General features: G+C 41.2%; 1 protein-coding gene across 7 annotated transcripts in view; it reads right to left on the bottom strand.

Moving 5' to 3' along the window:
• The window catches only part of LOC126277937 (malonate--CoA ligase ACSF3, mitochondrial), a 67,561-nt gene that overhangs the window by 33,085 nt on the left and 17,702 nt on the right, over nucleotides 1-16,774 (bottom strand). For all 7 annotated transcript variants that reach the window (XM_049977526.1, XM_049977522.1, XM_049977523.1 and 4 more), the window contains 3 exons: nucleotides 10,594-10,723; nucleotides 609-765; nucleotides 149-349 (listed from right to left, as the gene is read on the bottom strand). In XM_049977526.1, the coding sequence (XP_049833483.1) occupies nucleotides 149-349; nucleotides 609-765; nucleotides 10,594-10,723 (488 nt within the window). The remainder of the gene's footprint in view (nucleotides 1-148; nucleotides 350-608; nucleotides 766-10,593; nucleotides 10,724-16,774) is intronic.

Raw genomic sequence — 16,774 nt, 5'->3', positions numbered from 1 at the left:
AAGTATTGGGAGTACCCTAATTGGAAGATCTATAATTCACATCATAAGTTTCAGTAACCTAAAGGAAGCAATGAAGCTAATTTATGATGAAATATTAATCCATGAAGAATACTTTTTGCTGAAATTTAATACACAGAAAAATAATTACCTTATCTTTTGGGAGCAAACAGAATGAATGTACTCTTTCATGCGTTCATTATTTCCAAATGCATGGTCATACTCCTGAATTAGCTTGACATACATAGTTGGCACACCCATGAAAATGTTGACTCTTTCTGCAGCCACTGTATTTAATGCCAGAAGCTTCGCCCATACAGTTGGAGCATCAAATTTTGGTAGCATAACAACTCTGAAATTAATATGCAAATACCTGTCAACAGTTTATATATATATTATGTTTCTTAAAAATATTAAAAGCAAAAGGGTGGAAAGAGGGAGACAGGATGAGAAATGAAGATGGGGAAAAATTACAGTGATGCCAATAGCAACACTGACAACATATTTGTGTGTGGTTTCAGCAAAATCTGGATAAATAAGTAACTATGCTTCAACTCTTTTCTTCGGACTAAGTTACAGATTTGCATTGAGATTGTCTGAGGTTAAGATACCTGGCACCAACGAGGAGTGGGCAAAGCAGGGCATTGACAACACCATGAATGTGATGTAAAGGTAGCGTATGCAGAATGCTGTCTTTAGATGACCACTCCCATGCCTTTATTAGTGACTGTGCCTGTGCATCCAGGTTGCGGTAAGTCAACACAACTCCTGAAAACAGAATGAAACATCCAACAGCTCTTACACGTTAATGACAAACAATGAAATAATGATAGATGATGATGATCTTATGTGACACAAAAGAAAGATTCTTCTGGTTTTTTCCAGTTTTATGCACACCATAGCTTGATGTAAAGCATCTGAACTCACGATTTTTAGTCACTTACACTCTGCAGTTATAAATGCAAGAGTGGAAAGTGTGAAGGCAAGACTGACAGTAATATTTATTACACATGTTAAAAACATTTTATCCAATTCTGTTATAGCAGCACGTCATGTAAGTGTAGCATGAATATACTGCCTATCTTGTGAAATTACATATAATTCTGGTATGGTAAAACACATTTGTTTTTAAAGATAAAGCTTCAGTTTGTCATACATTAAAAGGCATACCACGTAAAATTGCACAAGCACGGAAATCTTAACAGAATGGTTGACGCAAGAGTTGGACAAAATAAACACAATGAACTGAATTCTGTGACTGCTGTTTGAGCTTTCTCTAAGACAAAGATTTTAACAATGTACAGAAAGCTCTGGAAAGTTCTGATTGGGACTTATGAATTATTTAGGAATAAGGAGACGACTCACCAATAGGCAGAAACATCGCATTGTCGACGGATGCACAAACAAAAGGTGCAGAGTTTTGATAGCTTTTGAAATGCAATTCCTTTTTTAAGCTTGTAGGCAAAACACGCAAGCACATTCTCTCTCTCTCTCTCTCTTTCACACACACACACACACACACACACACACACACACACACACACACACACAATGGATAAAAAAAAAATATCTTTCATTACTGTTACGCGATAAGCAAATTTAATATAAAATTCAAACAATTATTTTTCTCTGTGAGGCTTGATGCTCCAGTATAGATGCCTACTTGCAATGGCAGTGTAAACAATTAAAATAATTCCTTTCAATATAACTGTACCTCTGGCCTAAAATTAAATGGAAATTATGAGACACCGTTTTACATTTACTGGGATTAAATCCTTTCAGAATTAAATAGCTATGAAGAAATTTTTACAAATTTTAACAGCACTGGTGTCGCTTCAACAATGCAATTACAAATGGCCACTGTAACATTTAACTGTTACATAATTAATTAAATAAAGGGGACAGGGAAGGTACTTTCTTGCTACTAACAAAAACACATACTGCATTAAATACTGACACACATATTTAGCAGAAATTCTAAATACACTACATACAGTAGAAATAATTCTTTACAGATCATAATCTAAATGCGACATCAGAATCAACCAGGCGCAGAAGACAAAGAAGAAGGCAAGAGAAGGCAATGAAATCTTTTCTTATATACAACACAGAAATAATAGTAATTACAATTCTCTGAGCACGTATAGCAGCTCCACTGAAGTCACATATTGATTAAGTGATTTACATTACTTTTTTCAAGAAGCAATGCTATACTAGGGCTGCAGGTAGAGGGGGCAGGTGGCTGATGGTTGGGCAAGCAATTTCATAGACTAGGAAATGACATAACAGCACACAACTTGCTGATGTGGGGACACAGATTCAGCGGGGATACAGGTACCTTAGGTTTAGACCAGAAAGGTTGCGGGAGAGAAGGATGTGCTGTAAGATAGCTCCCATCTGTGCAGCTCAGAAAAGCTAGTGGCAGTGGGGAGGATCTAGTTGGCATGGGTTGTGATGCAAACCATTGAAATCTTGTATTTTGTGCTCTGCTGCATGTTGTCCCACAGGGTGAGCCACCTTGTTTTTGGCAAACTGTTTGGTGATGGCCATTTATTCTAGTTGACAGCTGGCTCGTTGTCATACCAGTGTAAAACGATGTGCAGTGATTGCAGCAGAGCTAGTATATAACATGGCTGCCTCTGATGGGGTATGATAAGCCTGTGATGGGACTGGGGTAGGTGGTGCTGGGTGGATGGATTGGACAGGTCTTGCATATGGGTCTTCCAAAGACTCCATCTCTCAGCTACAGAGCGGCATGTTAAGTGTTTATATTTTCTGTGCTTTCCACATCATATATTTATTAAATTGTGTGTATATGTGTTTCTTTGTTTAAGAGCTTTAATCTCGTGTTTTTGTAAGTGTAAATTCATTCATTCTGTAGTGTAATAGTTGCTCACTGAACAGCCAGCTACATAGCTCATTAACGCGTGACACATCAGGAGGTTAGCAAGTTGCATATCTAAGATTGTCTGCTTTTATAGTTCAATTCTTCAGTTAGTCTTGTTAGGACGGCTATGATGTGTGCATGCTGTGTGCGTACGCAGGAGGAGCTGGCCGCAGTTTGCGAGCAGCTGGATGAGGTTTTGGCTACAGTCAGTCACCTTCGGCCTGCTGCCTCAGAGTGTAGCAGTGGACGAGACTGGCGCATCACATGGGACTCCTCATGTGTCACTTGTTTTGCCTACAGGCTCTGCCTTTGAGGCACCTTCAAGTGCACCTAATGCAGTGGATCTGCCCTCACAGCAGGGTGAGTGGCAGGTGGTAATGCACTCCCGTCACTCAAGGCAGAGGGCCAATACTGAGTAGTCACCTGGCCTTGCCCATTCACCTTAAAGAGTGGATAGGTGGCCACTCCTTCAGCAGGGTTCGAGCAGGCACAAAGGGGCAGTTATTGAGAGTTCCAATGTTAGGCGTGTTATGGATCCCCTTAGGCAGATAGCGTTCAGGGCTGGAAAGAAAGTCAACGTGGACTCGGTATGTCTACCTGAGCTCTGAAGTGGAGGTGATCTTGCCTGTGACTAACGAGCATGCGGAGTGCATTCATCTGGATGACGTGTCTCACATCAGCACCAACGATGGCTGCGGCGTGGGTTCTGCGGCAATCCTCAGTTTGTACAGGTGACTGGTGGAGCTGTTGAAGACAGCTGGCCTCGAGTGTGGGGTACAAGCACAGTTCGCAATTTGCAGCACTGTTCCCAGTTGACCAGGGTCCTTTGGTTTGGAGCCTAGTGGAGTGTCTAAACCCAAGTCTTTGTCGACTCTGTCCCAGTCTCGGCTGCAGATTTCTAGTCCTATGTTATCATGTGGAGATTTGTAGGACTGCCCTTGATAGGTTAGCGGTGCCCTACACAACAGAAGCAGATACTCGGGTAGTAGAGTTCTTGTGGAGTGCACATGAGGATTGTTTCAGCTAGGCTGGAGTTTTAGGTGCTCTGATGCACCCTCGCCAATTAATACACAGCAAGGGAAGTCAAACAGGACTCAGAATAAAGACACTTTGACAATCACAATTTTATCTGTAAACTGACGAAGTATTCATAATAAAGTTCCCGAATTAACTGCTCTCCAGGAAAGTTCTTGAGCTCAAATTATTCTTGGGACTGAGAGCTGGCTGAAACCTAAATTGGAAAAGCTCCAAAATATTTAGTGAGTCATGGAACATGCCATCATCATTTAATCATACAGTAAAGCTGCATGTCCTCGGGAAAAATTACGGCTGTAGTTTCCCCTTGCTTTCAGCCGTTCGCAGTACCAGCACAGCAAGGTCGTTTTGGTTAATGTTGCAAGGTCAGATCAGTCAATCATCCAGACTGTTGCCCCTGCAACTACTGAAAAGGCTGCTGCCCCTCTTCAGGAACCACACGTTTGTCTGGCCTCTCAACAGATACCCCTCCGTTGTGGTTGCACCTACGGTACGGCCATCTGTATTGCTGAGGCACGCAAGCCTCCCCACCTGAAAGACCCGAGTCGAAACAAGGCCCCCGGAGTAGACAACATTCCATTACAACTACTGCTCTTCCAAGTCCTTTGCTGTCTCTGACAGAATTACAATGTCATCGGCGAACCTCAAAGTTTTTACTTCGGCTCCACGAATTTTAATACCTACTCCAAATTTTTCTTTTGTTTCCTTTACTGCTTGCTCAATATACAGATTGAATAACATCGGGGAGAGGCTACAACCCTGTCTCACTCCTTTCCCAACCACTGCTTCCCTTTCATGCCCCTCGACTTTTATGACTGCCATCTGGTTTCTGTACAAATTGTAAATAGCCTTTCGCTCCCTGTATTTTACCCCGGCCACCTTTAGAATTTGAAAAAAGAGTATTCCAGTCAACATTGTCAAAAGCTTTCTCTAAGTCTACAAATGCTAGAAATGTAGGTTTGCCTTTTCTTAATCTTTCTTCTAAGATAAGTCATAAGGTCAGTATTGCCTCACGTGTTCCAACATTTCGACGGAATCCAACTGATCCTCCCCGAGGTCCGCATCTACCAGTTTTTCCATTCTTCTGTAAAGAATTCGCATTAGTATTTTGCAGCTGTGACTTATTAAACTGATAGTTCGGTAATTTTCACATCTGTCAGCACCTGCTTTCTTTGGGATTGGAATTATTATATTCTTCTTGAAGTCTGAGGGTATTTCGCCTGTCTCATACATCTTGCTCACCAGCTGGTAGAGTTTTGTCATGACTGGCTCTCCCAAGGCCGTCAGTAGTTCTAATGGAATGTTGTCTACTCCGGGGGCCTTGTTTCGACTCAGTCTTTCAGTGCTCTGTCAAACTCTTCCCGCAGTATCGTATCTCCCATTTCGTCTTCATCTACATCCTCTTCCATTTAAATAATATTGTCCTCAAGTACATGGCCCTTATATAGACCCTTTATATACTGCTTCCAGCTTTCTCCTTTACCTTCTTTGCTCAGAACTGGTTTTCCATCTGAGTTCTTGATATTCATACAAGTGGTTCTCTTTTCTCCAAAGTTCTCTTTAATTTTCCTATAGGCGTATCTTTCTTACTCCTAAAGTGCGCATAATTTACAACGGCGGCCGAGTTTATGTTCGTTCTGCGCATCTGACGTCACAAAACACAGTCAGCCAATCAACAGAGAACGACGTTGCCAGAGCTCGACTGCAGTGCAGAGCACGGATGAGTGTCTTCAGTTTTAGAAACGTTCAGTCATAAATAAAGTAATTGAACAAAAGCAATGTCTTGATAGCAGACTTTATTTTATAGAAAGTTGAACCAAACAAGCAATAAGCCTCCTAATTCAGGCTATAGCAAGGAAAGGTGTTTGTACCATTCTCACTAATCGCCTTTTCGCAATAAAGAACAGCGATAATTGTTTATTTCCTATTGTAGTTCGACGAATCGTGAGTAATTCATAGTCATACCAACAGTGTTTGTTGGTAATTTGCGTGATATTTTAAAGTCCTCCGGGAGATCTATTGGATGACCAGCTGCCTTAGCGTAATGGTTAAAGTATATGGCTGCTAAACGAAAGGATCTGAGTTCAAACCTTGTTCGGTGCTTAATATTTTCTTTATTTAAAAACAATATCCAAGTGTCTTACTTCATGAATTTTATTCATTTGAATGTAATTTTTTGAAATTTCTAGTGGAAACTAAAATCAACCATACGGAAAGTATACGCTGCATACTCTTCAAAATTTTGTGCAATGGTTTACTACATTTAATGCTGCAGAATAACTGCATTCAACATCGAAACAAAATTAAGTCATTTTTGGGGGGAAGGTATAAGTAAAGAAGACGTATAAAAAATCAAATTTTTGGGCCAAATAGTTTTGTGAAATCGAATGATAAAGTGCGTCAAAGTAGTCGAAACACCATGTGTGTGCACAGGCGAGCAGTGCAGTGATGACAAAATTGCGCACAGTGCGGAATGTGGGGAGCATGTCTCTGTAGCAGTGAAAGGGCCATGGTGGCTTTACTTCATAAACTGCGCATTCCCCCTAAACGTAAGTTTGCGAACTGTACCATACTATGGCGCTGCTTCTCTTGGCGCGTACAACTGGCAACGCAGCAATCTCCCGCATCTGGGCTTGCATGCGCGAGCCGCCAAGATAAAAGAATTGAACTATAGTGATATATGCCTCTACATCCTTACATTTGTCCTCTAACCATCCCTGCTTAGCCATATTGCACTTCCTATATATGTCATTTTTGAGACATTTGTATTCCTTTTTGCCTGTTTCATTTAATGCATTTTTATATTTTCTCCTTTCATCAATTAAATTCAGTATTTCTTATGTTACCCAAGGGTTTCTAGTAGCCCTCTCCTTTTATCTACTTGATCCTCTGCTGCCTTCACTATTTGATCTATTAAAGCTACCCATTCTTCTTCTACGGTATTTCTTTCCCCCATTTTTGTCAATCATTCCCTAACGCTCCCTCTGAAACTCTCTACAATGTCTGGTTCTTTTGGTTTATCCATGTCCCATCTGCTTAAATTCCCACCTTTCTGCGGTTTCTTCAGTTTTACTATCTCCTTAAATTCCCAACTTTTTGCAGTTTCTTCAGTTTTAATCTACAGTTCATAACCAATAGATTGTGGTCAGAGTCCAAATCTGCCCCTGAAAATGCCTTACAATATAAAATGTGGTTCCTAACATTCCACACTCCGATCCATAGAACGCCAGTTTTCTTTCTTCTGATAACGGCATTCTCCTGAGTAGTCCCTGCCTGGAGATCCGAATGGGGGACTATTTTACCTCCGGAATATTTTACCAAAGAGGATGCCATCTTTATTTAACCATACAGTAAAGCTGCATGCCCTCAGGAAAAATTATGGCTGTAGTTTCCCCTTGCTTTCAGCCGTTTGCAGTACCAGCACAGCAAGGCCATTTTGGTTAATTTTGCAAGGCCAGATCAGTCACAATCATCGAGACTGTTTCCCCTGCAACTACTGAAAAGGCTGCTGCCCCTCTCCAGGAACCACATGTTTGTCTGGCCTCTCAACAGATACCCATCTATTGTGGTTGCACCTACGATACAATTATATGTATCGCTGAGGCACAAGCCTCCTCTCTAACAGTAAGGTCCACGGTTCATGGGGGAGGGGGGATGTTAATGAATCAGTTGAGAAGGCTAGGAGAGTGTTTCTGCTAGAGAGAGTTGATAAGCAGTTATTAGCATCTCACTTCGACAGTGAACACGCATCACTTAGCTCCAGCAAGATGGGTGTAAAGGAATTATGGGCAAAGTTTAAGCAGATTGTAAATCGTGGTCTGGACAGTTATGTCTCCAGTAAGTGGATAAAGGATGGAAAAGACCCACCATGATTTAATAACAAAATTCGGTGGATGCTAAAGCACAGGCTATTGCACTCTTGTTTCAAAAGGGAAAGCAAAAATGATGACAAGCGATGGTTAGTAGAAACTCTTACTTCTGTGAAAAAATCTATGTATGAAGCTTACAACAACTATCAGTGTCACACCTTAGCAAAAGATCTGGCAGAGAGATCGAGAAAATTCTGGTCATATGTGAAATCATTTAGCGGGTCTAAGGCTTCCATTCAGTCTCTTGTTGGCCAGTCTAGTGTGAAAGTTGAAGATAGCAAAATGACACAGTTAAGTCATTTACATATCTGGGCATAATGTTGCAAAGTGATATGAGGTGGATCCCAACTATGGGAGGGAAGGTGAATGGTCCACTTTGGTTTATTGGGGGGAAAAAAAAAAAAAAAAAAAAAAAAAAAAAAAAAAAAAAAAAAAAAAAAATCGTCTGTAAAGGAGTCTGCATGTAGGATGCTGGTGAGAAATTTTGAGAAGGTATTTGAAGCTGACTACCGAATGATCCTACAGCTGCCAACATACACGGCACGTAAGGACCATGAAGATAAGAGAAATTAGGGCTCATATGGAGGCTCGCAGACAGTCGTTTCTCTCTCACTTTATCTGTGAGTGGAACAGGAAAGGAAATGACAAGTAGTGGTAAGGGTACCCTCTGCCATGCACCATACGGTGGCTTGCTGATTATTTATGAAGATGTAGATGCATGATCTGTGTGGCAGGGGATTGGGGATCGGAGTGGCGTAGGGATCCACTGGGGTGTTGTGGAGGTTGGATGGGCTGCAGAACACCACTCTGTGAGGGATTGGAAGTGACTTGGGTAGTATGACCATCATTTCAGGGCATGATGATAGATAATCAAAGCCCTGATGAAGGATGTGGTTCAGTCATTTCAGCCCAGGGTGGTATTGGGTAACAAGGGAGGGAGGGGGGGGGGGGTGCTTCTTTGGGGTTGGTTCTTGGGATGGATGTGAGGATCACATTTCTGTGAGGATATGGTATGCAAGATCTGTTTGTGAATTAGGTCTGGATGGTATTACATGTCTGTGAAGGCCTTTCTGAGGCATTCAGCATACTGGGCAAGGAAATTCTCATCACTGCAGACGCATCTAATGTGGGTGGCCAGGCTGTATGGGAGGGATATTTTGGTGAGAAGGAGTGGCAGCTGTCAAAGTGCAGGTACAGTTGGTGATTGGTAGATTTGATGTGGACCATGGATGGAGCCATCGGAGAGGAGAAGATCAACATCTAAGAAGGTGTCAAGATGGGTGGAGAAGGACCAGGTGAAGTGGTAGGTATTGAGGTTGTGGAGGAATGAGGTGTCCTGGTCTTGGGTCCAGATTATAGAGATGTGATCAATAAACCTGAAGCAGACCAGGGGTTTGAGGATTGGGGTAGCTAGTAATGTTTCCTCTAGGTGGCCCACGAAGAGGTAGGCACAGGAAGGTGCCATGTGTGTTTCCATAGCTGTGTTGCAAACTTGTTAGTATACCTTTCCTTCAAATGTGAAGTAGTTGTGTGTTAGGATGTAGTTGGTTAGGTGTACAGGGAATGAAGTGGTGGGTTTGGAAGCTGCAGGGCATCCCAAGAACCAATCACAAGGAAGTGCCCACTTGTCACCCAATACCAGTCCAGACTGGAATGACTGAACCACGTCATCCATCAGGGCTTTGATTATTTATCATCATGCTCTGAAATGAGGGACAATCTACCCAAGATACTTCCAACACCCCCCACACAACTTCCACAACATCCTAGTCCATCCCTATGCCATTCTCATCCCCAATCCTCTGCCACAGGGATCATATCCCTGCGCGAGAACCAGATGTAAGACCTGCCCAATCCACCCATCAAGCAACACCTACTTCAGTCCTGTAACAGGTTTATCCCACCCCATCAGAGGCTGGATCATTGTGAAAGCAACCCTGTTACATACCAGCTGTGCCGCAACTGCTGCACAGTATTTTACATTGGTATGACAACCAACTTGCTGTCAACGAAGAATGAATGGCTACAGCCAAACAGTTGTCAAAAACAAGGTGGACCAACCAATGGCATAACATGCAGCAGAGCACAACATGTGAGTTTTCAATAGCTGCTTCACAAACCATGTCATCTGGATCCTCCTCACCGCCACCAGCTTTTCTGAACTGCAGAGATGGGAGCTATCCTTACAGCACGTCCTTCTCTCCAGCAAACTTCCTGGCCTAAACCAAAGGTAACTTTTTGCCCCCCAAACAGAAGGTGCATTTCCAGACGCTTGCAAATCTCTGTACCTTTTGTTTGTGTAACTATCAAAGACACAAACACTGTAATACATGATAACAGTCATCATGTTTATTAGAAGTATCCATAGCTACACTATACCTCGTGTCAAGACAACCTATAGAATTCTTGGAGAATATTTGTGTGCCAAACAACACCGGAGGAGAAATCACGTTTAAATGGCCTTGTTTATTTAGTGGTACAGGAACTGTTTCCAATACAAGATCACCTCTTCTGAGGAAGTAGTGCCTGACCCCACCCACTTATCTGAAAATATTCCAACACTGGGTTAATGTGCAAGAGGATGAAATAAAATGTCTTTGGTGTTCTATAACTACTGAGTTTGAAGATCATCAATCCATTTAGACTTATTTGGGTATATCAAATTATGCAGGTGTTCATATTACTTTGCCAAACCCTAGTACAAACAAGGTACATTTATTTTGTTATGTACACAACCAGTGTTTATGCCATTCAATGTTAGCAGTTTTACATTATTTTGTTCTGAAGTATGTTTTTCCCAATTACCTTTAGGAGGTCCTGTTGTTCCAGACGTGTAGATGAAAAGTGCATCATTGTCATCATAAAACTCTGGTTCTTGTCCACCTCCTTTAAGTTCATGGGCTTCCTCAGGTAAGGTTACATTCTCACTTCCCAACTACAAAAGAAAAACCAAATTCATTTCAATACCACACATACAAAGCAAATTTTGTTTTCATAACATGAATGACAGACAAGCATACATTTTCATCAAGCATTATTGTATCAACTGTAACTGTGCCACAAGTTCATTATGCCTCATCTAGCAACTGTTAGAGCCACAGACATGGTTTTCATATCCATGTCAGAAGAATAAGTGAGGGTGATTTTTCATTTTTTGTTCATGACTACAGTTTGGAAAATGATAACTTCCTTTATTATACATTTCCTCCAACATCCTTTTCACCTGAGTGTAAAAGACTGTTTAGTTATATTCTAAGATTAAGCTTACATGTAGATAAATTATGACACCTTTTGTACACTATACTGTACTACTCAGTTCATTTTCATATGCTCAGAAATGAAAAATATAATTAGTATCTTTAACAATAATGGAAATTTCTGAATGGACCAATATTCTAAATAAGGGAAAGGCAACCACTCACCTATAGTGGATCAATGTGTGGAGCGCACGCACGCACGCACGCACGCACGCACGCACGCACGCACACACACACGCACACACACACACACAAAAGAACAGCATTCACGCTAACTTTCAAGCACCAGACCTTTCCTAGCAATAGTACACACAAAACTAGACAAACACATACTCCTGAGACCACAACAAGACCAATTATTTGATATATGATAACTGAAAGCAGCTGCCTGTCCTGATGGAAGTGGGGAGGAGACAGCAAAGGATGCTAAGCAGGTCTTTGGACAGATGACTTTGTGGCCAACCACACCATCCCTCCTCTGTCCAGATTATGCACTGCCTTCTCCCACCACTCTTCCCCCCCCCCCCCCCCCCCCCCCGCCACCCAATGTGGGCACTCACCCTCACCCTCTACCATCTCTCTTCTTTCCTCTCCCCCTCACCCTTCTTTCCCCCCTCCCTTTCACCCACTTCATCTTCACGCTCACCTTTTTCTTCTCATTCACCCTGTCCATTTTCCCTTCTCAGCTCCCCCTTCTCCCTCTTCTTACATTTATTTTTGTTGTAACCTCCGTACTCTATTCATCTTATTGTGCAGTTGCAAAGTCATCTGTCCAAAGACTTGCCTCTTTCCCCCTACCCGGTCCTTGTGTTCTTCCCTACCCACCTTCTTCAGCTTTCAATAATCATGTATCAATAATTAATCTGCAATGGCCATGGGAATGTCTGTTTCAGTGTATGTGTGGTTGTGTGTGAGAATCTGTGTACTACAGCTAGAAAAAGAGCTAGGGATCGCTAGCTAATGTGAATGCTGTTTTCCTTACATGTTCCTGTGCTCCAAGCTTTGATCCACTGTAGATGAGTAGTTATCTTCCCCATATTTTGCAAATAATTAATATCTGTAGCACTTTAAAAGATGTTTGTGGTTAAACGAAGAAGAACGGATTTAAAAACAGCAGCTCCTTTTATGTGCAAACCAATGAGCCATTTATCACAGAACTAGAAACTTGAAAATGCAGTCGAGTTTTTTTGAAGGAAATTATAGTAATGCACAGGCTCACACAATGTTTTCAAATGGTAGAAACTTGTACACTGCTCCATCATACATATATAAACAAGGCTTTACTTCTAGTGAAGGCATGACAATAACAAAGAATGGTGAAAGTAGTGGATAAAATTATGTTTATCATGTGGGTGCTGGACTGATAAACATAACTGAAGTAGCAACTGGGAAAGATCATCATCATCATCATCATCATCATCATCATCATCATCATTATTATAAAAATTAAAAATATAGAGGATAAAAGTTTGGTAGCAATTGACATACTTAATGAACATTTCAATGATCATCTTCATATTGTAATAGCAAAGTTTCAAAGATGCACCACTTTTTCATTGTTCATACCTTGGCAGTTTTGTTATTCTAGTGTTCAGTTTGGGTCTTTGGTGAAATGTTTCTTGCGTTCACCTCTGTCACTTTCATCCCGGCTTATACCTTAAAAATACTTTCATGGCATGTTATGCCCCGGTAAACAGCTCTCAAATTTATATTTGCTCTTTCTATTCTTGAGTTTTTTAATTCATTGATTTCGTTCATGATTTTTCAAATTTGTTCTTCTTTGGGTCAATCTTGCTGAGACTCCTTCCACTGTTCAGCATTCACTTCCATTAAGCGTCACACACCAGACAAAAGCTTCAAAACACACATTCCACATCTTCCTGTTCTTGGATTTACTTATCAAAGATTTGTCTAGGAACAGAATGCACATTTAGCAAGGATTACCTGTTTTTTTAATTTGTAAAGTGCAATTTTTTTTTCTGTCTTCTGAAGTGATGTCCCGTCCATAGCAAAACTGGTTTACGTTTTGAGGGAGTATGGTGAAGGGGCAACCTAGTCCAATTTCTTTCGTTATTTTACGTGTCCTTTATCTTACATCAATACTTAATAATGTTCCCTGTCTCTTAATGTGAGTTCTTTGTCAACCACCTAACTTACTAAATTATTCCTTGGGGACTGAGCAGGAAGGGGAGGCGGCGGGAGGGGGGGGGGGGGGGGGGGGGAGTGGAGTGGAGTGAGAGAGGAATATGCCCACATAGTCCTCTAAATTATTGTCCGTAACCTTCCACCAACATTCAAGACACTGCTCATTTCCTTCATCGTCTTTCCGCAGTCCCTGTCCTGTTAACTCCAGACTCCGTTTTGGTCACTGTCGATATGACATCATTACCCACCAACATCCCCATGCCCATAGTCTTGCAGCCACAGAACCCTACTTTTCCCAATATCGTCCTGATACCTTTCCTAGCCAATCACATCCTCACCCACAAATATTTCACTTTCAAAGATCAAAACTATAAACATATCAATTGTACTGCCGTGGGTACTGCAACGTAACAGACAATAAATGAGTGATGCTAGAGCGGTGGCCTTCTTGTCAATTCCACAAAATAAACTTCTAGCTCACGAGTCCCCAAGTGCATCTGCACAAAAAATAAATTGTAAATTAGAAAGTCACTGTTTATAGTGCCTCTGAATTCGTGACTGGATTTTTAAGTGTTGGCTACAAAACAGTCTAGGAGCCAACCAACCCATCTGTAACATAAACCATTAAAAAAATTATAAAATTAAATTAAAAAATCCAGTCACAAAATTCAAATAAAAGCAAGCAGGCAGGCATTTGTGGTGAATATTAACGAAACTCAGTTTATTCCTTCACTGTCACATTTACTACATGTTAATATTAGTTTAAACAATGGAAAATCCAGGATGGAATAATGCCAATATGGTATTAGGTAAAGAATAGATTTCTACTTATCATATAGTGTAAGTGAGTCGCAGACAAGTACACCGAAAGGACTGCAAGACAAGTAAGCTTCTAGTCAAAAGGCCTTCTTCTGAACTAACAAACACACACATCCACACAATTGCAACTCACCCACCGCCTGACATCTGCTTCAGGCTGCTGAGGCCAGACTGCATGCAACAGCATATAATGGGGAAAGCAGTCCGGTGGTGGCTGGGTCAGGGAGGGGGAGGGACAGATGGAAGGCAGCGAGAGCAGAAAAGGAGAGAAGTAAAAAGACTGTGGGTGTGCCGGTGGAATAGAAAGCTCTGCGTAGTGCTGGAATAGGAATAGGCAAGAGGATGGGTGGATGAAAGACAGTCACTAAGAGTGAGGCCAGGTGGGTTACAGGAACATAGGATCACAGTTTTAACTAGCCCCAAATTCAGGGGCTGGGCCACCTGTCAAAGCAGCCATGTCATATACCAGCTCTACTGCCATCACTGCACAGCTTTTTATGTTGGCATGACCACCAGGTAGCTGTCCACCAAGGATGAATGGCCACTACAAGACTGTGGCCAAGAGCAAAGTACAGCACCCTGTGGCGCAACATGCAGCTGAACATAACACACTTTATTTCAATGGCTGCTTCCCTTCCTGAGTCATCTGGTTCCTCCCACCCACCACCAAATTTTCTGAAATGTGCAGATCACAGTTATCATTACAACACATTCTCTGCTCCCACAAATATTCCAACCTCAACCTAGGGTAACACGCTTCCCCCACACCCTCCACCCAACAGTTTCCACCCCTTCCGTCATATCACCTCTTCCCCATTGTCTCCCACCCTCTTTGCTGCCCTCTCCTTTTTCACTCTATTTTCCCCATCTTCCTGCCCCAGAAGCTCCGGATACTGCACCTGTTGGTAGTCTAGTGCCTACACATCCCATCAGACAGCACTCCTCTCTCTCTCTCTCTCTCTCTCTCTCTCTCTCTCTCTCTCTCTCTCTCTCTCTCTCTCTCTCCCCATCTATACACTGTTATCCCTTACCCACCCCCTCCAGACTGCTGCTTCCATTCCTCTTGATAGTTGCATTCTGGTCTGAACAGCCGGATTTTGGCGGTAATGCGTGGATGAGGTGTGCTTGCTTGTGTGAATGAATGGTATGTGTATCTCTTTCTTTTTCTGATGAAGGCCGTGGCTGAAAGATTATGTGTAAGCATCTTTTAACCCTGTTTGCTACTTAACATATCATATTCATAGTAAGAAACAATCTATATTTTCCATGTTGCTGTTGTTAATATTAGTTTAACACTGAATTAATTAATATCTGAGTGAGGGATTAAATGAAATGAAAGAGTATCTCATGTTCACATAAATTTCTGGAAAATAATCAAAATCACTTTAGCCCGAGTTTAAAGCTCCACACTTACAAACTAACTAAAGTCCAAAACATTACCGCAGTAAAGCTTTAGAGTTCAGATTAGATTACCTAACAAAACATATTTTAAAGTCTCCAACTTGAACGTATTTCACAGTATTCATTAGCAACAAACACGAATATCACAAGCCTACGACTCAACACTCAAAATAATTTCGACACATTACGCCTTTGAAAGATGGCTGCTGATTATTTAAGCCCTCACCATGATGTGGGTCAAGCAAACACATTTTTGATTCCCACAACACATTTAAAAACTATACAGAAGTATCATACACCAATTAGATATAATTTCATTATCTTTCTACTGCTGTTCTCAGTTTTTCTCTAACTTAAAGTAGATTGTACATAAATAATGATTTTGTTTGGGTATACACTACTATGCATTGTTCTGTTGCTAATAAATATAAACAATTAAAACTAAATAATTCATACTTCTTTATCTATGTCTACTTCATAATGCTGACACTACTTTTAATGTTTCATTCATTATTTATGTAAATCTCATGTTTTTACATGCAGAATGTACATTCTGGCTTGTAATTCGAAATAAGTAATGTTTAAATAAAAAATCTGCTGTGGTGGCCTGATGGTGCTCAATGAGACCTATCCATAGACACTTCGTTTATGAAAAATCATTTAAGGCATTGGCAAGATATTAATTTTTAAAGTTCATTTTACACATAAAATATTTAACATGGAATAGCTTAAAAACTACACTTTGAATTGTGGGCTCATTTCCACCCACTCATTTATCTTAATTTTGTCTTTGAAACCATGTTACTTGTTTCTCTGTAACTATTTGGATTTAGGCTTTTATTAGATTTAGTCTTATTTGCTATTTGTTCTGGACACTCAATTCAGCCATGGCAGCTACCCCTCCATGTTTCACGTAAATGGCCGGACATGGGTTTCCCCAACCTCGTGGCTAGAGTATGCGTTTAACCTGATCTGTGGTTTTGGTAATTCTCACATTCAGAGCATCCGCCAATTGCACAAGTTCAAAGTGTGCTGCCATCTACTATGACACCATGAGACCTGAGTAGCTGCAGAGCTCTCCTTGGTTAGTCCTCTACACACCCTCAGCTGTAGTCTGTTTTTAAAGTTTCTAGTACAAGGGTACAGCATCTCAGTACTCACATAGCATCATCCCATGTAAAACTATTTATGGCGCATCTGATGTAATCCTACCTATACAGTCATATATTAAAACCCCTTGTATGGTTTAGATTCAGTGACAATGTTTTCATGATCTGGACTCATTGTAGGGACAACCTTTGCTGTTTCCCCCATAACTTCAACACTTAATTTCCAGTCTGCTTCACCTTCTCAACTCAATGAGT

The sequence above is a fragment of the Schistocerca gregaria genome, chromosome 6 (genome assembly GCF_023897955.1).
Source record: "Schistocerca gregaria isolate iqSchGreg1 chromosome 6, iqSchGreg1.2, whole genome shotgun sequence".
Classification (NCBI taxonomy): Eukaryota; Metazoa; Arthropoda; class Insecta; order Orthoptera; family Acrididae; genus Schistocerca; species Schistocerca gregaria.
Note: the sequence above shows the minus strand (reverse complement) of the source record. Positions and strands in the feature narration are given on the sequence as shown.